The sequence below is a fragment of the Nerophis ophidion genome, linkage group LG09, assembly GCF_033978795.1.
Source record: "Nerophis ophidion isolate RoL-2023_Sa linkage group LG09, RoL_Noph_v1.0, whole genome shotgun sequence".
NCBI classification, from domain to species: domain Eukaryota; kingdom Metazoa; phylum Chordata; class Actinopteri; order Syngnathiformes; family Syngnathidae; genus Nerophis; species Nerophis ophidion.
The window spans coordinates 26,564,846-26,587,226 of NC_084619.1; the positions used below are offsets into that span (position 1 = coordinate 26,564,846).

The window sequence follows — 22,381 nt, forward strand, 5'->3', positions numbered from 1 at the left end:
TGTGTGGAGTTAGCCTGTTCCCCCTGTGACTGGGTGGGTTCCCTCCCGGTACTCCGGCTTCCTCCCACTTCCAAAGACATGCACCTGGGGATAGGTTGATTGATTGACACTATTGTTTTGGTTTGAGCATCGAAAATTGCTTACTAGTCCAGCAGTAACAGAGCCAAGGCAACATCGGTCTGAGGCCCCGTTTACACTAAGCCGGAAAAGGTTATCCAAGGTAAATCAGACTTAATCCGTGTCCACACACAACAATGCCACCTTTTAAGACCACTGCCCACCTTCGTCCACCGTCGCAACGCAACCAAGTACGCATGCGCGGTAAATGCGCACGTCTTAGTCCTCTCCAGTGTTGCTTTGTGTGCAAGTTCTTAAATGTAACTTATCTGAACTATCCAGTGTTGTGGTATTTCAAAAAACTGTAATCCAGTGTGCTGTGGAGCACTATTGTAGTGAATCACACCTGAGACATCATAAATTAATAAAATCTTTATTAGATACATAAACAATGTGATAAAGAACAATTAACATTAAACAATCTAGGGATCTAGATATCTGGTCAGGACACTTCTCACTCTTTTGCCTTCACCTTCATTGTCCATTCGTTTTTGGTGACTTTATATACTCTGAACCTAGACGTTGAGTCGGCGACATACATGGCGAACAACAACTGATACAGTCTGCTTTGCCAGTCCAAATGCATTCGCCGTTTTCCTCAACGGCTGGGTAATACAAAGCACATGCTATTTTTTTTTTATCACATCAATCAATCAATCAATGTTTATTTATATAGCCCTAAATCACAAATGTCTCAAAGGACTGTACAAACCACTACGACTACGACATCCTCGGGAGAACCCACACAACTCGCATTGTCGTTGTCTCTCCTTCGACAAATGGACAAAGTTTTTTGCTACATAGCATCACAGCTTATCCGGCTGGACATTGGAAAGTTCTCTTGCCGTCTGAGAAGTGTTGTATCCCAAATAGCTGCAATCGCTTCTTCTTAAGGTATTCATGTGTGATTTCCACAAGCATCTGTACATGTGGAAGAAGGAGAAACACTGGCATGTCTGGATGACTCGATTTCCAGTGGTTAGCTCCGAGCTACAAAACCGCTTTATTATGAAGCTGGCTGTGGCGCGTTCTTTCTGGCGTCACTTCCTCTCCAAACTCACTTTGTAAGCAATCAATTAGTCCATACAAAGTTAAGTGGCGGAGACTTAACAATTGTATGGCTGACTTAGCCGTGTAAAAATTTGTCCGAGGGGGGGACCTTAAATGCTGGTTTAGTGTGGCTGAAATGGGGCTTAGGATAAATAATTATTTGTTTAAGGGGTTAAACGACTTAGTGTAGACATGGCATGAAATCCGTCCTTGTCTTCAAGCTCACACCAGCTACTGAAAACCGGGTCGCCTCCCTTTTTCTTTTTTGTCTCTTTGGACAAAAGTTTTTGTTTCTTTAGTTGTTTTGCAGCTTCTGCCATGAGTGAAGTAATTGCATGTAGGTGTTCGCATCGCCCTCTGTCTTTTTAACAAATGTGGAAAGAGGGAGTGACGTTTGCCGTTAAAGTAAGTCAGCACATTTGTAGTTTTTTGTGTGGCAGAGTTCCTTTCAAAGTTGCTTTGTTCCAGCGAAAGCAATACAGACCCCCATGACAAAGGTGTCATTTAACTATATTTAAGTTGATGTATCATCCCAAAAGTTATGAAAATAATTTATGAAGGTTGAAAAGTTACTTAGTTCTGCTTTAAGAAAAAAGTTCCTTAGTTCTGCTTTAAGAAAACGGGGGCAAACTTTAAAATGTTTTTGCATAAAACAAACCCTTGTAGGGCATACAAATATCAAGGTACCATATTACTACAATTAATGTCTTAGCGACTTTGTCTTCGGGATTTACACAAGACCGTTTTTTTTTGTGTACATGACAATTTTCTGCTCGAAAGTGATGTTGAAAATGTAGCACAACCAAAACAGTAATGAGGGAACATGGTATTGTAGTAGCACTTTCCCTACAAAATTCATATTAACTGGTATTTATCTAGCATATTCCATCACTTACCAAACTCACATTCACATATCACACAAGAGTCAATATAAGTTATTCAAAGGTCAGAGAGGACAAGCAGTTTGTTTATAAAGGTGTGAACAGGGACTGTTTTGAAAATACTGTTATTGTTGTGTGACCGTATCCTCAGCTCAAGCTGTACTGGTAGCTCGATTAGCATAAAGTTTTTCTTTCTGTAACGATCCTGGCATGAAACTCTATTTAAAAACAGTGATTTGTGATTTTGTGCAACACCTGGTCTGTCACAGAAGTCACTTGTTTGGGCGGCAAAGTGAACTTGCACCAGGTCGGAACACAGGGACTTAGTGGCACGAAGGCTGACCAAATGGCTTTGACTTACATTTTTACCACCAAACAGTGGCAGACAGGAGTGGAGATAACACCTCTGCTTAATGATAAAAAAAATGCACTGGTTCCCGATATGAGCCATTCAACGCCTGCAGCATTTTAATTACATGTGAATCCCAGTCAGAGGCAGAGAGAGAGAGAGAGAGAGAGAGAGAGAGAGAGAGAGAGAGCTGTGACAAGAGCGATGATGTTGAACCATCAGTCCTGTTTTCTGTCTTCCCCTCACCCCCTCCTTTCAGACAGAGCTGTGTGGATGGTGACTCATCTTCACCATAAGGCACGTCTCATTCAAGCGTTGCCTCCACAGTTTTATATTATATTTATACAAACTCCTGACATGAAAAATAAGAGAGACACCTGTCCATCTGTTAAAAAAGCAGCAGCATTATCGACTTACCCGGTATATGAATATTAAGAATGTGTTTTCATCTAATCGGGTGTCAAAAAAGGAAACATTACAGATGACTGAACATGTTTCGTACTCATGTTTTTCTTTTCCTATAGCCATAAATGCAGCATAGCGTTGACAGTGAAGTGACAGGATGCGCAAAGTCACACGTTCATCTTCTTCACACTCACACACAGTTCCTCCATACACCCGCGACATTGTCTCTTGCTCTATAATTTTCTCTGCGCCTTTCTGAATCACACTTGCCTTGCAGGGATTTTGAGAGTGAAATCATTAAGTGTTGCAGAGCGGCTCCCAAGGATCGTGGGTGTCTGCAGAGCTAGTTGTTTGCTTTGTCTGTCTTCCTTGCCTTTGACTGCGCTTCAGACTGATCACAATTTCATGCAACAGGGCTGATGGGAAAAGTAGGTCAAGAGGAAGTTTTGCAAACCTGGCTTGGGAGTTATGTACTTTTGCTGGAAACAAGGATTGAAGTGAAGAATGATTAGATCCTGTTTGTTAATTTGTTCTGTCTCTAAACACCTCACCAATCCCAAATAATAGACTGTGTAAAATATATATCCATCCATCCATCCATTTTCTACCGCTTATTCCCTTTCGGGGTCACGGGGGGCGCTGGCGCCTATCTCAGCTACAATCGGGCGGAAGGCAGGGTACACCCTGGACAAGTCGCCACCTCATCGCAGGGCCAACACAGATAGACAGGCAACATTCACACTCACATTCACACACTAGGGCCAATTTAGTGGTGCCATGTTTGTTAAAACCCTGGAGTGCTGACTCTTTGTTATATTTGGCCATGAATCAGACCCATTCCTCTCATTTTTTTATCATCTCATCTGTCTAACTTGTTTTTGATGACACATATTTTTAACAGTGCAGTTGACTGGGTTTGATTACGTTTTCAGTTTCTTTTATCCGTGAGCTTGGAATCTGCTCCTTTTTTTATGCTACCTGCAGGTCTAAGAAAACCACAGGTAAAACTGTGTCCTTTTATATTTTATAACTTTTTTGTTTCTCTGTCCCACAGGCTCTGTAGCCTTACCCTGAAAAAGCTGGTTGTGCTCAAAGAACTGGATAAAGAACTGAACTCGCTATCCATTGCTGTCAAAATACAGGTGAGTTGGTGTAATCTTGTGCTGCTTTTCAATTTCTTGCTGCTGCACAGTGTTTAACATAATCGCAAGCATACTGCTAATCCCGCCAATTGATAAAAAGCCCTCTTAGCTGCTCAGGAAGCTCTGGCATGTCACATCCACTCACTTTTAATGGCAGACAAGTATTACTACTCTAAGCAGGTGCATTAGTACCCTAAGACGGATTTAGAGTCTCACATTCATGAATATTGGTGTGTAGTCCAAAAGGTGACTCATCGCAGTGCTGTCACTCACGTTCGGCTTTAAAACGACAATAACTTAAACTAAAAAGCAAATAATCCTTCATGGACATGTAACATAAAGCAAGGTTAGTGTTTAATACTACTACTAAATGTAACTACTTCATAACAATGAGTATGGATGAATGATAAATGTTTTTTTTTCATTGTACACACTAATTTTACTACTAGGGCTGGGCGATAAAACGATTACAAAGTTATTGTGAAATAACTTTTCCCCCATAGAAAGTACGAGTACAGTAGAGGGAGGGACTGACCTCTCGTTGGCTCTGTGAGTCTGTTACGGAGCCGCCGAATTCAAAGTTAAAAGTAAACAATTTTGTCTTGTAACATGCAGACTTTGTTATAACGTATAGATTCAAGTTTTCCTTGGCAGTTTCATGCACTGGAAAACACTCACGGCAGCAATATCTCTCGCTATTTAAGCGTACACACAGTTTTCTAAGAATCGATTACCCACTTCCGTCTTTATTCTCACCACCCGGCACATGATAAAGTTCATAAATGCCCTCAAAATAACTGCCCAAAGCTAAGGACTTAACAAACGGTATTAATGATAACCACTGTAAAACTCCCGACGGTTAGCATTACCGTTTTAAATTAAAATTATTAAAATCTGTGATATATATATATTTAGGCCATATCACGATACACGATATACATCTCGATATTTTGCCTCAGCCTTGAATGAACACTTGATACATATAATCACAGCAGTATGATGATTCTATGTGTCTACATTAAAACATTCTTCTTCATACTGCATTAATATATACTCATTTTAAACTTTCATGCAGAGAAGGAAATCACAACTAAGTCAATTGACCAAAACTGTATTTTTCAAACAGTTATTAGCGGGTGACTTTTCAAATGATGCTACATATTAGCAGTAATGCTACTTTTGGTAGCAATGCTTGTGCCCCACACTTGACAAATAAAGTTATCTATTCGACCTCTTCTCGCTTGAAGCCGAACCACCGCCAGACGATGGAGCCCCTGCTGTTTTTCTTGGGAACTGATTCTTCATTTGTTACCAGATTCGCACCTTCTTTCTCTCGTATTACCACTCGCACGGCTTCGCTAGCATCACTGTTAACGCTACCTCTCTGCTCGGGGAGGGCGTGACGTTGCACACGTTTTAAGTGTCTGTGAGAAGGAGAGACAAGAAAGCGGGAGAGACGCATGCAGTTTAATGCCGGCAGCTAGAAACAACTGCGTGAGAACTTATACTCGAATATCACGGTATGGTAATTTTCTATATTGCACAGAGACAAACCCACGATATATCGAGTATACCGACCAGCCCTATATATATATATATATATATATATATATATATATATATGTGTGTGTGGGTATGTGTATATATACGGTACGTGTATTTGTATTGAACCGTTTCGGTACGGGGGTTTCAGTTCGGTTCAGAGGTGTACCGAACGAGTACACATTTTAGCAGCGACCAGGCTAGGACAACATGTAAAAGCCAGAGCTGGAAGACCCTCCTGCCTCGTTAAGCTCTCCCGTTTGGGAACACTTTGGCTGGGAGATACAATGGAGGACGGAGGTTTGCCAAGATTGTTCAGCAGCTGCATCTGACAACACGTCAAACATGTGTTGCATCTTTCCTGCTTCCGGCTCCCAAACCGTAGTCGAGGAGCGCTCCTCCAGGGCTGATGTATTCACGGGGTCAACACTCTTCACTCTACCCGGCAGTGGGTCTCCACAGCTCCGGACTCCAGGGTAAATGAAGAGTCCGGCGATTAGTTGCAAATCGTGGCTTTATTGAGGTCTTGCACACAGCCAATTCAACAAAATACCTGCCGCTCCCTCACCTCGCTCGCCCACACACTCACCTCAATGCTATCACATATTAAAGGGCCACACACACACACACACACACACACGTACGCTACTCTCATAACACATGCTAACCCATTGGAAGCGTCACCACCGCATTCTAGAAGCCTCTCCTTGGCGAGTCAAGCAGGGCTAAAGCAATAACAAATGTTTTTATAGCAGCAAATTTAAGTCCATATTTCATTAAATACTGGGGGGGGGGGTGTTGATGAACGTGGACCCCGACTTAAACAAGTTGATTTCTTACTATGCAGCTCATTTGTATTTGACACTTAAAATGTCTATGACAATCTTGCACTTTCTGTTTTGGAAATGACATGAATGTTTGTGCCACTGCTTGATAACTGTTTAATAAATAAACTTTTGGTCAATTGACTTAGTTGTGATTTCCTTCACTGCATGAACGTTTAAAATGAGCATATATTAATGCAGTATGAAGAAGAATGTTTTAATGTAGACATAGAATCATCATACTGCTGTGACTATATGCATCAAGTGTTCATTCAAGGCTAAAGCAAAATATCAAAATGTATATCGTGTATTGTGATATGGCCTAAATATGTACATATATATATATATATATTTTTATATATATATATATATATATATATATATATATATATATATATATATATATATGCACAGGCCATTGTTTTACTAGGAATGGGTCACATTTTGGGTTTATTACATATTCCATCTTAAAAATGGGGACTCTTTTTTCATTTATCCATTGATTTTTTTCACGGTCATGTATAGGCTTTTGTAACAAAGTATTATTTTATACGGCCAAATATCACGGCTATATAAAGACAAACATGGATCATTTAAAAATGCATATTCAATTTATGTACCACTTATAACAAATCCTTATATAATGGCTAGGTTAACACAAATATATAATATAACTTTTAAACTTTAATTTAGGCCTCCTTGGTCCTCTTGTCTTCTTTTACGTTTTTTTAACTGCTAGTCCAAGTTTAGTAAAACTACTTCCAGGTAAACAAACGTATTGTAAACCCCATCTACAGGCACCCATCCCTGACACCAAAACACTGCTTTTAGTTTGAAATCGTCAAAAAGAAGCAAAACCCGGAAAAAAAAGAAACAAACCTGTAGAAAAGAGAAGCGAATGTGAATAAAAAGTTGATCATAAAAAAAATTTGAAACACTCAAAAACACTTAGTCTACACAAGTATGATTATTGGCATTAAAAGCATGTCATGATTAAAAAAAAAATTATCCGTCAAAAATATTGCAATTTTTCAATGTTAGTATTTATTTTTTGCCGAAACTTTTTCTACTATGTAATTATTTTTTTCTGATACCAAATCTTACTGACAGTGTTTTGGCTCTATAGATGTTCCCCTTTAAAGACAGCAGTGCAAGGATAGTGACATTTGAACTTGGCAACTGAAACATTTATTGAAAAGCTAGATTGCTACAGTTTGATAACTTGAGCCTAACTACTGTTCTGCCTGATTTCAAATGTAGACAAAAAACTGTAAAATAAATTCCGCTTTAAACTATTTGCATCCCACATTAAACTTTTTAAATTGAGATGATTACTATAGTGATAGAATTTGTTTTCTGTCAATATTTTGTTTAAATTGGACCCAGGTTTCTGACCTTTTTGTCCCAATTCTCAGCACAATACTGTGGAAGCACTGATTGGTTTATAGTTGAATCTCACTTCTTTACAACTATGACAACACAGTTGCTAGATGCCAAACCATTTACATATTTGAAGCACCCATTGCCAGTCTACATTTAATGCATATTTGAAGTACTGTATCTATACACACATGTACATATCCTATAACTACCTTGTGATTGACTAGTGTCTACTGCTACAGTGACATATTAGGAATGCAGTAGGAAACCAGAAGAGGCCCATTGTTTCCATATCATGTCTTTCCCCTGCACAGTACCTACTCAGCTAAACATGTTTCGATTTTATACCGCCACTTTTCCACAAAAACCTATTTTTAGTACATGGTCAGTCAATGGGTGATTGGATGAGCAGATTCTCCAGTACTGTGACATTACTGTAACATTCAAACATTAATGGCTCAAAACAGCAAAAATAAGCACATGGTAACCTCGCCTTACTATGTTGTTGCAGTATTTTACTTTAGATTCTCCACTTTGCAACAGTGGCCTGTTTTCTTGCTGCTCTCAGTCTCCTCTCTTCTAAAATGTGTGTCATTTACGAGGCCAACAACATCATGCCTAGATGTTAGTGACAGTTGGTGTTGTTTAGCATTTCTTGTTCGAATTGATGTGTCAAACGCAGCGTGTTTTTGCAGGACTATCTTAAATTGGGAAATAGTGGCAAACAAACTGAGTGTGCAATGTAGTGTAAAAGTGCCATTATCAGTGTTTTGTCTCTCAACTTGGAGACGGCTGGGTCACTGCAAGTAACTCAAGCTCCCTAGAAAATACCTCACATACGTTATATTTACTTTACATTACATTGCGAAGCTGTCGTATCATATATCCTAGCAAAATTATTTTTAGACTTATAAGTTTATATTGGTGGTCCCGTAGAAAGGCCCTCTATACAGACCACCTGTAGTACAGATATAGCGGTACCTCGGCTTACGAGTTTATTTGGTTCTGTGATGGCGCTTGTAACCTAAAATACTTGTATCTCTTGTCAGTGTTGCTATTTGAAATGAATTGTAATCAAATCAATCCGTGCTGCGCCCATCAAAAACACCACAAGTTTATCATGTAAGAATTTAAAAAAAAGGAAAAACAATATTATAGATAATGGATATGTAGCACTCCTCTCTGAGCTGCTACCTTACCGTGGTAGAGGAGTTTGCGTGTCCCAATGATCCTAGGAGCTATGTTGTCTGGGGGTTTTCATGCCCCCTGGTAGGGTCTCCCAAGACAAACAGGTCCTAGGTGAGTGATCAGACAAAGAGCAGCTCAAAGACTTCTATGGAATTACAACGAAATGAACCCAGATTTCCCTCGCCCGGACGTGGGTCACCGGGGCCCCGCTCTGGAGCCAGGCCCGGAGTTGGGGCACGATGGCGAGCGCCTGGTGGTCGGGCCTGTTCCCATGGGGCCCGGCCGGGCACAGCCCGAAGAGGCAACGTGGGTCATCCCTCCAATGGGCTCACCACTCATAGGAGGGGCCATAGAGGTCGGGTGCATTGTGAGCTGGGCGGCAGCCGAAGGCAGGGCACTTGGCGGTCCGATCCTCGGCTACAGAAGCTAGCTCTTGGGACGTGGAACGTCACCTCACTGGGGGGGAAGGAGCCTGAGCTAGTGCGCGAGGTAGAGAAGTTCCGGCTGGATATAGTCGGACTCACCTCGACGCACAGCAAGGGCTCTGGAACCAGTTCTCTCGAGAGGGACTGGACCCTCTTCCACTCTGGCGTTGCCGGCAGTGAGAGGCGACGGGCTGGGGTGGCAATTCTGGTTGCCCCCCGGCTCAAAGCCTGTACGTTTGAGTTCAACCCAGTGGACGAGAGGGTAGCTTCCCTTCGCCTTCGGGTGGGGGGACGGGTCCTGACTGTTGTTTGTGCTTACGCACCAAACAGCAGTTCAGAGTACCCACCCTTTTTGGGTACACTCGAGGGAGTACTGGAAAGTGCTCCTCCGGGTGATTCCCTTGTCCTACTGGGAGACTTCAACGCTCATGTTGGCAACGACAGTGAAACCTGGAGAGGCGTGATTGGGAAGAATGGTCGCCCGGATCTAAACCCGAGTGGTGTTTTGTTATTGGACTTTTGTGCTCGTCACGGATTGTCCATAACAAACACCATGTTCAAACATAAGGGTGTCCATATGTGCACTTGGCACCAGGACACCCTAGGCCGCAGTTCCATGATCGACTTTGTAGTTGTGTCATCGGATTTGCGGCCTCATGTTTTGGACACTCGGGTGAAGAGAGGGGCGGAGCTTTCTACCGATCACCACCTGGTGGTGAGTTGGCTGCGATGGTGGGGGAGGATGCCGGACAGACCTGGCAGGCCCAAGCGCATTGTGAGGGTCTGCTGGGAACGTCTGGCAGAGTCTCCTGTCAGAGAGAGTTTCAATTCACACCTCCGGGAGAACTTTGAACATGTCACGAGGGAGGTGCGGGACATTGAGTCCGAGTGGACCATGTTCCGAACCTCTATTGTCGAGGCGGCTGATTGGAGCTGTGGCCGCAAGGTTGTTGGTGCCTGTCGTGGCGGTAATCCCAGAACCCGTTGGTGGACACCAGCAGTGAGGGATGCCGTCAAGCTGAAGAAGGAGTCCTATCGGGTTCTTTTGGCTCATAGGACTCCGGAGGCAGTGGACGGGTACCGACGGGCCAAGCGGTGTGCAGCTTTAGCGGTCGCGGAGGCAAAAACTCGGACATGGGAAGAGTTCGGGGAAGCCATGGAAAACGACTTCCGGACGGCTTCGAAGCGATTCTGGACCACCATACGGCGCCTCAGGAAGGGGAAGCAGTGCACTATCAACACCGTGTATGGTGCGGATGGTGTTCTGCTGACTTCGACTGCGGATGTTGTGGATCGGTGGAGGGAATACTTCGAAGACCTCCTCAATCCCACCAACACGTCTTTCTTTGAGGAAGCGGTGCCTGGGGAATCTGTAGTGGACTCTCCTATTTCTGGGGCTGAGGTCGCTGAGGTAGTTAAAAAGCTCCTCGGCGGCAAGGCCCCGGGGGTGGATGAGATCCGCCCGGAGTTCGTTAAGGCTCTGGATGCTGTGGGGCTGTCTTGGTTGACAAGACTCTGCAGCATCGCGTGGACATCGGGGGCGGTACCTCTGGATTGGCAGACCGGGGTGGTGGTCCCTCTCTTTAAGAAGGGGGACCGGAGGGTGTGTTCCAACTATCGTGGGATCACACTCCTCAGCCTTCCCGGTAAGGTTTATTCAGGTGTACTGGAGAGGAGGCTTCGCCGGATAGTCGAACCTCGGATTCAGGAGGAACAGTGTGGTTTTCGTCCTGGTCGTGGAACTGTGGACCAGCTCTATACTCTCGGCAGGGTTCTTGAGGGTGCATGGGAGTTTGCCCAACCAGTCTACATGTGCTTTGTGGACTTGGAGAAGGCATTCGACCGTGTCCCTCGGGAAGTCCTGTGGGGAGTGCTCAGAGAGTATGGGGTATCGGAATGTCTTATTGTGGCAGTCCGCTCCCTGTATGATCAGTGTCAGAGCTTGGTCCGCATTGCTGGCAGTAAGTCGGACACGTTTCCAGTGAAGGTTGGACTCCGCCAAGGCTGTCCTTTGTCACCGATTCTGTTCATAACTTTTATGGACAGAATTTCTAGGCGCAGTCAAGGCGTTGAGGGGTTCCGGTTTGGTGGCCACGGGATTAGGTCTCTGCTTTTTGCAGATGATGTAGTCCTGATGGCTTCATCTGGCCGGGATCTTCAGCTCTCACTGGATCGGTTCGCAGCCGAGTGTGAAGCGACCGGAATGAGAATCAGCACCTCCAAGTCCGAGTCCATGGTTCTCGCCCGGAAAAGGGTGGAGTGCCATCTCCGGGTTGGGGAGGAGACCCTGCCCCAAGTGGAGGAGTTCAAGTACCTAGGAGTCTTGTTCACGAGTGGGGGAAGAGTGGATCGTGAGATCGACAGGCGGATCGGTGCGGCGTCTTCAGTAATGCGGACGTTGTATCGATCCGTTGTGGTGAAGAAGGAGCTGAGCCGGAAGGCAAAGCTCTCAATTTACCGGTCGATCTACGTTCCCATCCTCACCTATGGTCATGAGCTTTGGGTCATGACCGAAAGGATAAGATCACGTGTACAAGCGGCCGAAATGAGTTTCCTCCGCCGGGTGGCGGGGCTCTCCCTTAGAGATAGGGTGAGAAGCTCTGCCATCCGGGAGGAGCTCAACGTAAAGCCGCTGCTCCTCCACATCGAGAGGAGCCAGATGAGGTGGTTCGGGCATCTGGTCAGGATGCCACCCGAACGCCTCCCTAGGGATGTGTTTAGGGCACGTCCAGCTGGTAGGAGGCCACGGGGAAGACCCAGGACACGTTGGAAAGACTATGTCTCCCGGCTGGCCTGGGAACGCCTCGGGATCCCCCGGGAAGAGCTAGACGAAGTGGCTGGAGATAGGGAAGTCTGGGCTTCCCTGCTTAGGCTGCTGCCCCCGCGACCCGACCTCGGATAAGCGGAAGATGATGGATGGATGGATGGATGGATATGTAGCAAAAACTTCAGTAGATGTTTTCAAGTAATGTACAGCAAGTGCATGTGCCTCACAATACGAAGGTCCTGAGTTCAATCTCGGGCTCGGTATCTTTCTGTGTGGAGTTTGCATGTTCCCCCTGTCACTGTGTGGGTTCCTTCTGGGTACTCTGGCTTCCTCCCACCTCCAAAAACATGCACCTAAGGATAGGTTTCCCCTTGGGGATTAATTAAGTATCTCTGATCTGATCTGAGGTTGATTGGCAACACTAAAACAATTGGCCCTAGTGTGTAAATGTGAATGTTGTCTGTCTATCTGTGTTGGCCCTGCGATGAGGTGGCGGCTTGTCCAGGGCGTACCCCGCCTTCTGCCCTAATGCAGCTGAGATAGGCTCCAGCACCCCCCGCTACCCTTAAAGGTACAAGCAGTAGAAAATGGATGGATGGATGGAAAAGTTATAAGAAAGCAGACTTCTACAGTATCTCCTTTGGTCTGCTTCTTCGTCACATCCACCCTCAGCAGCTTTTCCATATTTTCATGGATAGAAAAACAAAGTTTTGTCTTTCGAACTATCTGTCTAATAGCTAACTTTTAGATAATGCTAATGAGTCAGGCCCCAGATGTTTTGATCTGATCTTGCGGGGGTCACTGACATTTGTTACGCCAACAAGCGGTGGAAGGCTTCTAACCTGAATTTTTGCTTGCAACTTAACAATTATCCGAGAGACAAGTTTTATCGCAAAATAAGTGTGAGCTGTGGCCCTACAAGGCAAGATGCCACTGTACTTTTTATGTGCATCCAGCTACGTTCACACTGCAGAGTATGATGCCCAATTCAGATTTTTTGTTAAAATACAATCTTGTATGTAATCATTCACATTTTAAAAATTGTGAAATGTGAACTGACAACTATCAATATGTGAAGGTCTCAGTCCTGGTACATTTGAGGCTATCTCATGGTTTTTGTGCAACTGCCGTTTCTTCATATTCTCAATCAAATTATTTCACGTAGGAGATTAAGAAGGAAGAGGGCAAGATAAAATCAGAAACAGATCACACAGGGCAAAAAAAAAAAATGGACTTGAATGTTAATCGTCATCCATCGTTTCCATTGGCCTGGCAAATTGAACCCTTTTAAACATACACAATACATTTACAAAAGTGGTGTTTGGATGTTCTCATTCATCCAGGTCATTATTTTCTCAGGGCATTCAATCGATTGCAACTGGACAGATCGGCTTGTCTATAAAGACGTTTTGCTCCTTAGACTGAGATCTAGATTTGACCATTCTAAGTGATTGTGGAAGGGTTGTTACATTTTAGCATTTGGAACAGAAAGACAGGGGAAAGGCTTGTTGCAGGGCAAGGGAGAAGATCTACATCTAGATCTGACCAATCTAAGTGATTGTAGAAGGGTTGTTACACTTTACCATTTGGAACAAAAAGACAGGGGAAAGGCTCGTTGCAGGGCGAGGGAGAAGAGAGGGCGGGGGGTGATGAGGACATTGAGTACAAGCTTTTCTTGCCAAGGCTGTGTATTGTAAATGCACGTCAGGCATTTAGAAAGTGCTCGGCTTTTGTGCCTTGATTCATTGTACCAGCTTCGGAGCATGAGAAAAGAGCACATAGAAGGCTTCTTTTGTGACGCACTCGTGACAAGGTCAGACTGATTTTTCACACAATTTCTTTTTTTTACCTTAGCGAGCTAGGGCTCCGGCCATATGTCCTTCTCAAGAACATAATGGTGGATGCACATAACTACAAACTGAGATGGCAAGTCTTTAGCAAGAGTGAATGTTCCGTCAAATTTTGACTATCTGCTAGCTATTCTGAATGTATGAATACATTTGTTATTCCTGGTCCCTGTCAAGATGTTTGTGGGTAACACGGTGGATTAGAGATGTGTGTTGTCTCAATAAGAGCAAGAACATGGGTGATTTGAACTCTGTTTTCTCTGCATTCTCCACCATTCTGCCGAACACCAATTTCCTGCAAATGACTTAATTGGTGACACAGAGATTGGTTTTGATAATTATGTTTTTGTTTATGTGGCATGCCTCTGATTGTCTAATGACTTATTAAGGGTGTACAAATAACAAACATTTATACTTTTAGCAGACATCTTGCCATAAATATGGTGGGATAAAATGATACAGGCACTTACTGGAAATGGATGATTAGAGAGGGAAAAAAAGGGCCAATAAAACACATGCTGTTTTGTATCTCAATAACTGTTGTTGTCAACAGTTGCAGAGGGGTGTGTATAATTGCAACATTTCTTTCAGAGGTCGTTTGTACAATCACATTTACAAACACATTTTTGTCCAAGACAGTAGTGTTGCTCGAAGACATTCCCAGACCATGACCTTCAGGAGAAATGTGAATCACATTATTATAATTATTATCATCATGTTTTGAATCACATTATGAAACTGTGGCTGTGTTTTGGATACTTATTTAAAATTACCGATCTGGTGGTTTCTCCCAGTTCACTTCTATTTGTTGACTGTGCTTTATATGCATTTATTTATTTTATGTATAGAGTTGTTTATATAATAAGCCCATTGTGGCAGTCACTTAGCACTTGGTAGTTGTATTTTTGTAATTTTTATGTGGAAAAACAATTAATCTGGTCCCCCTCTTAGAAAGTATTTGAGTACTGTTTGTACTAGGTTGCCAAAAGGTGTAACTCTGCATGAACATGTCAAACAGGTTGATGCTAAAATAAGGCTTACTCAAATGGAGCCTGTACTCTGCGTGGTAGTGGTTTAGGAAGTATAAAACAGGGGATTTGGGTAATAACTTAAGTCAGAGGCTCAGTGTTTCACCTACATTAATATGTACAATTTGGACCATCACAAATAGCTAAGGCCCTACATATTAGCTCTCGCTCACAAACACATAACCCAGCTGATCGACCAGAGAACAAAAAGACAGCGAGGAGGGATTAGTATTGCCAAATTATCGACTTTATTGCTGTATCATCATCATACCCCTTTAGTAGGGCTGGGTGATAAGGACCAAAACTGATACCGCGGTATTTTTAGTTTGAATGGCAGTACATGGTATATACCGGTATCTTAAAAAACGAGCTACTTGCTTAAGGTTGCCCAACTGTTTTATGGCTAGATAACCAGTGTTAAGAGTGCTCAGATCAATTGTGTTGTAAGTAGTAACGTTGTTTATTCTTATCAAGTACTTAGTTAGCCGTTAATAAGTCAAAGCAATTTTTGTTCGTTTTGTTCATTAATGTTAGGTATATATCCTCACACTTGTGTACGAGGATAGATAGAGCTTCTATTTGCTCCCTCAGGTGAAAGCCACTGGCTGTTAAGTTTAAAACGACTTTTCAGCCACCCAGCCGCTATACTACAGTAGGTTAGCCCGCGCAGGCTATGGAGAGAGGCTCTTTTAAACCAAGTTTTAGCTAAACACAGCACGCAGTAGAAAGGTGCTACTGTGAGCTTCTGTGCAAAGTCGCTAACAAAAGTTACCAACATACGCTGATGAGATTAGTGATAAAGTCGCTACAAGGAGAGATATAGGTGCTCAAGCAAATTGGTGTATGTTTAAATAAAGCTAGGGCTTCACGGTGGCAGAAGGGTTAGTGCGTCTGCCTCACAATACGAAGGTCCTGAGTAGTCAGTGAATGTTGTCTGTCTATCTTTGTTGGCCCTGCGATGAGCTGAAGACTTGTCCGGGGTGTACCCTGCCTTCCGCCCGATTGTAGCTGAGTTAGGCACCCGCTTCCCCAAAGGGAATAAGCGGTAGAAAATGGATGGATGGATGGATGGATGTAGTTAAGAAGTCGGCACTGCACGACATATTTGTCTTTTGATGTGCAGCGCACCATGCACTGTGTCATAGTGCATCAGATACGCAAAGGGCGGGGGTGAGCAGAGAAGAGCAAACAGTCGTAACAAAGGCACATCAAAAGATACCGACCGGTATGGCGGTTTTGTCTCAAATACATACTGCTTTCTAAAATATACCCGCATTAACTATAAAACCGCTATACCGCCCATCCCTACCCTTTTGGGACTCTTTTTTTTTTTTTTTATTACAAGCATTGAGTGACAAGTCTTGTGAAAATACTTCTGAAAAGTAGGTAAAACAGTTCATTTGTTGCTTGAAACACATTTGTTTTGCTTTTCATGTTTCTCCTCACTTTTTTATATGCATCATGATGTTTGTGTCGGTGTTCAGTTTTTCCGTATTGGCCCTCTGAACAGGGGTCGTCACTCAGCATAAAAGGAATTACTCGCTGTGCACTTTTTGCTTGTTTTATTTGGTACTATTGCAGCAACAGTTGCAGTAGCAGTAGCAACAGTATCAGCAGTAGCAGTAGCAGCAGCAGCAGGTAATAACCTAAAAGTAAACATCCATCCATCCATCTTCTTCCGCTTATCCGAGGTCGGGTCGCGGGGGCAACAGCCTAAGCAGGGAAACCCAGACTTCCCTCTCCCCAGCCACTTCGTCTAACTCTTCCCGGGGGATCCTGAGGCGTTCCCAGGCCAGCCTGGAGATATAGTCTTCCCAACGTGTCCTGGGTCTTCCCCGTGGCCTCCTACCGGTTGGACGTGCCCTAAACACCTCCCTAGGGAGGCGTTCGGGTGGCATCCTGACCAGATGCCCGAACCACCTCATCTGGCTCCTCTCAATGTGAAGGAGCAGCAGCTTTACTTTGAGTTCCTCCCGGATGGCAGAGCTTCTCACCCTATCTCTAAGGGAGAGCCCCACCACACGGCGGAGGAAACTCATTTCGGCCGCTTGTACCCGTGATCTTATCCTTTCAAAGGTCATGACCCAAAGCTCATGACCATAGGTGAGGATGGGAACGTAGATCGACCGGTAAATTGAGAGCTTTGCCTTTCGGCTCAGCTCCTTCTTCACCACAACGGATCGGTACAACGTCCGCATTACTTAAGACGCTGCACCGATCCGCCTGTCAATCTCACGATCCACTCTTCCCTCACTCGTGAACAAGACTCCTAGGTACTTGAACTCCTCCACTTGGGGCAGGGTCTCCTCCCCAACCCGGAGATGGCATTCCACCCTTTTCCGGGTGAGAACCATGGACTCGGACTTGGAGGTGCTGATTCTCATTCCGGTCGCTTCACACTGTGAACCGATCCAGTGAGAGCTGAAGATCCCGGTCAGATGAAGCCATCAGGACCACATCCTCTGCAAAATGCAGAGACCTAATCCTGCGGTCACCAAACCGGAACCTCTCCACGCCTTGACTGCGCCTAGAAATTCTGTCCATAAAAGTTATGATCAGAATCGGTGACAAAGGACAGCCTTGGCGGAGTCCAACCGTCACTGGATATGTGTTCGACTTACTGCCGGCAATGCGGACCAAGCTCTGGCACTGATCGTACAAGGAGCGGACCGCCACAATAAGACAGTCCGATACCCCATACTCCCCGAGCACTCCCCACAGGACTTCCCGAGAGACACGGTCAAATGCCTTTTCCAAGTCCACAAAGCACATGTAGACTGGTTTGGCAAACTCCCATGCACCCTCAGGAACCCTGCTGAGAGTATAGAGCTGGTCTAAAAGTAAACATGAACACAACAAAACAATGTATCTATCTAATGTATCATCATAATGTAAATAATAGACATGAATTAATCAACTGAACCATATTGTTGTCAACCATGAAATGACATATTATCAATCACTGTGATTTTATCCTAACTTATTAATTTTAGCATTACATTTTATTATCATCATTAATTTATGTCAGATAATGTTTTAAATGTGATCAGAATTATTTATAATGTTGCCATGATTCATGGACAAGCATACTAAAAAAAAACATAAAACACAGGCGCTCTGTTTGAGCCACGCATTACACATATAAGCAGCACTACATTAAAGAACTACAAATCCCATCAGCCAAACCAAGAAGTAAAGTGCAGGTATTTTCAAACTCAAGCCAAGAATAAACCTACGATCACTCAAATTCAGCCGGGGACACACAACGTGACAACACTCTAATACAACAGATTTCAATCCGCACATTACTGTGGTTGTACCCTTTAACTTAATAATTTTGCCGATGTCGTTCAAAAGCTAAAACAGTGCGTGTTTGCTCTGGCTGTCAAACAGCCAGCCAGCCGCACAACAAGCGCCGCGGACTTAGCGAACACACAACAAACAAAAAAGAAAGGATGCGAGCAAGCATGGAATTTAAACAATAGTTCAGCTTATCTAACCAAGAAAAGCGGACATAAAATGATCTTACCAGTGGGGTATGCCGGTGACAAAGCACGTTGTTTTTTACCAAACGAACAATGACGCCATTTTTAAAAGCTACCCAAGTAGTCACCTGATAGTGGTAGCCCCGCCCATCTTAAAATTCCCAAGCAAGCCCGCCTTAAATACATATGCACATAACAAATACACATCGTAAATCCAACAGTAGGACAGCCCAACAACACCAATAGATGCAGTCCTGTGGAAAACACTGCAGCTCTAGCTTTCCAACACTATACGTAAAACATATTTATTTACTAATTGTTGCTAGTTCTTGCTTAGTTTGTCTTATGGTTGACTTGATACAGCATAGAATGAAGCAGGTAGGAGCTACAGTATATGAACATTACCTGTAAATTTACTTGCAATGATACTTTGACTTTACCTTTCAGGGTTCGAAACGTCTTCTGAGATCCAACGAGTATGTGCTCCCTCCCAGCGGACTGATGGAGACAGATCTAGAACTCACATTTTCACTACAGGCAAGCACTTTATCACTGTGCTGTGAATTCTCACACTGACATGGCAGTAACTTGACAGTTATGATTCGAGTGAAGCTTGTAGGCACTCTGGTACCATGGTTTGGAACATTGTGTTAAGGCCATGTACGTTAACAGTGTAGATCTATATTGAGTATGTAATAATAGGTCCAAGAAAATGATCTAAGCTCACCTAAACAGCAAGCTGAAAGTGTCTGTCTATCCATAATTACCTTTCCAATCTGGATTGGGAGGAAAAAAAGTATATTTTAATTTCATCTACCTGGGTGGTCCTTTCTATTGGCATTGTTAGTTCATCATCTAATAACAGTATTTAAGAATCATTCGGGCACCAAATTAAGCCTCTGAAATTGTCAAATAAGTTCTCTCATGCACGGGCCTAAGGTTCACATGCTGGTGTAATTAAGTTTCTGCTTAGCAGTCATAGAAAGTACATAGAAATAGTACATAGAAAGCTATAAAAATGCCACAGAGAAGTGACATTTTTAAGGAACAACCTGGATAAATTAACTGCAGATGCATCTTTTCTGAGGAAGGACAACACGTATGTTATTCACATGTTATGGCGTACATATATGAACATTCATGGAAGATATATATGATTCAGGAAAAATATTTTTTACCTCATTGGTAGAATTCCAAAAACCCAAAGTATCCAGGTGAAGCAATTGGTCCCAAATTCATAAATATTGTTAAACTTCTTTTAAAAATAAGATGATTTACGTCATTTTAGATTGTTTTTATTTTACTTTATTCAAAATGGGACAACACATATTAATGAACATTTTACATGTACATATGTAAGATTATAACCATCCAAAAGCTAATTTCCATCTCCAGTACACTGGCAATTTGATTTTGAAATTATGACAAACACATTTAAAAACTTAGTACACACACATATATATCATACAATATTAAAATGTAAAACTCCAAGATTTGAGTGCCACTTTCTGCCACAATAGTGCATTGTACTTTACATGAATATATAAAACAATTGATAAAATATTTCTTTATAGTATACAATTTCACACTTAAGTTTTATTCAGTAGCCTATAAGCTTTGATTACAATTTTGGCTCCCAAGCAGTATTTTTTTCCTCTGGCCTTATTGCTTGTATTGCTAGAGTTTCCATATCTTTGCCGGTATTGTGTTCCAAGTTTGGCATGCTCGATAGGAAAATAAGAGTTGCCCCGACATGCTTTTTGTAAACGGCACAAAGCAGTGCCCTCTGGAGCAGACCTAGTTGTCCTTTTGACCTTCCTCTTTACAACATGTTCTCAGGTGATGCCATGTCGTTAAGAATTTTATATACAAGACTTTATTAAGTTTACCCAATTGAGTTGGTTGTATTTCTCAAGTATTCTGCAAAGATGATACATGACTGGCCTTTTATCTCTCACACCTACTGTTTTTTTTTTAATCATAAAAAACTTCCAACAATTTACGTGTGGATTTATTCATTAGTGTCCAGCTTGTGATGCAGTAATTTAAATATGTCATAATTGTTCACTTAAAGTTAAATTCAGCCAACCAGAAAGCTTCTTAATTTTGATTTTAAGACTGATAAAAATTATTTTTATTTTTGATTATTATTACTATTGTTTTGCAGTATCCCCATTTTCTGAAGAGAGATGCCAACAGACTACAAATAATGCTTCAAAGGAGGAAACGCTACAAGAATCGAACCATCCTGGGCTACAAGACATTGGCTGTGGGGGTTATCAACATGGCTGAGGTACTGTACGTTACTTTGGTATTTTTCAAGAGACAAATCCCTGAACTCACTTTTCTGACAGTGATTGACAAGAATTCATAGCAATGTACTATGGTTTTCTTGCCAAGGAGAAGCCCTGCTGTGTTTTAGATGAATCATACTCCTCAAACACTCCTGTATGAGATTATGGTCCATCTGGAGCTGGCTTTAAATATTTGTTTTTCCTGAAAAAGCTGCTTTGAACCAAGTTATGTATAAATGATGGACCAAGAGCTGGTGTAATGCCCAGTGTGGATGTTTGTTTAATGGAAAAGGGGATCTGTTTAAGTTGCTTTTGTTCTCAATCCAAGTTATTTGGGGTTAAGAATATTGCCAGCGTGGACTAACGTTCCATTACTTATTATATAGACAGAGCGCAAAGTGGAGTCTCAGCTCGTTTTGCAGTTTTCGACAGGTAACTCTTCTTCCCTTTTTGCTTAGTAATGCCTCATTTACCTTTCTTGAGTAAAATAGTGAGTTTTAAAAATGGACTTACGGTAGTAGTTTTTACAATACTGTGGTAATTTAGTTTTAGTTTTTGTTAGTAAACCCTTATAAACGGTCAGATGAAAACAATATATTTCCACCATATTAAAAAGTAAGTCCAATTAATCTATTTCAGACACTACAAATATTAACACAAAACACATTTTATAGAGAATAATCAAAGTTTTTCGTAAAAATGGACAAATAAACTTTCAACATTGTTTTACACTTAATAAATACTCCTGTTGGCGTAAACAGCGATGAGTGGAGATGAGTAAGGGTGTGCAGAGCCACACAGAGGGCACTTTCATACTTTGCTACAACTCCTTTCTTGAATTTAATAGTGTTTTTTATCCTCTTTACCAAAGTGCTGGTACTTGCAACTTTCTTCATGGGATTCACCAATGCATGGCTTTCTTTGTTGGGCACTGTATGCAGTGTATGTCTGCACAATAATAGACAGCATACAAAAACCAGCCACATTAAAAAATGTTCGTTTTTCATTCGAAAAGTGGGCCTTACAACAACAGACCGGCCACATTCTGTGTGTATGTGTGGTGAGAGAGAGAGAAATTGCCCTTAAAGCAACCCTTAAATGTAGGCTGGCATTGGTGCATTTCTAAATACAGCATCTCATTCGTAGCTTGAGGATAGGAATTAACACTAACATCTTTAAACAAGACTAATGCATTTTCACAGTTTAAAATGTCACTGTTGCAGTACATCCTAAAGGCTTGTATGACTCAAACTAAATTGCTCATTATTACGGTACATCCTTTTTATACTTTTTGTTATGTTAACATCATTTTAGGTCTTCTGTGCTCATGTTGAGTTTGAGCGCAAACGTCGTAATGGACTTTACACTTGAGCATTCAAGAAAATGATTCCCAAATCATGACATATAGGTCATTTGCGTTCTGTCGCTATCTTTTACTGGCACACTGCGTATTCTTAACTACTGTACAAAATGGCTGCAATTAACGACTATTTTGATAGTCAACTAGTCAACAATCTTAACGATAAGTCGACTGATGGATACTTACTACTTTGACCGCTAAGCCAACAACCCCCCCCCCCTTGTTACTTTTGTGATGCCCCGTACGCATTAGTTAAAGACGGCAAAAGATAAGAAATTACTTGCTTTATTTTCAGAC

The 22,381-nt window shown here is 42.5% G+C and overlaps 1 protein-coding gene across 2 annotated transcripts in view; it reads left to right on the top strand.

The window, feature by feature from the left end:
- The window catches only part of zmp:0000000755 (phosphofurin acidic cluster sorting protein 2), a 112,073-nt gene that overhangs the window by 35,522 nt on the left and 54,170 nt on the right, over positions 1-22,381 (top strand). For both annotated transcript variants that reach the window (XM_061910678.1, XM_061910679.1), the window contains exons 2-4: positions 3,857-3,944; positions 18,878-18,967; positions 20,598-20,723. In XM_061910678.1, coding sequence (XP_061766662.1) covers positions 3,857-3,944; positions 18,878-18,967; positions 20,598-20,723 — 304 coding nt within the window. The remainder of the gene's footprint in view (positions 1-3,856; positions 3,945-18,877; positions 18,968-20,597; positions 20,724-22,381) is intronic.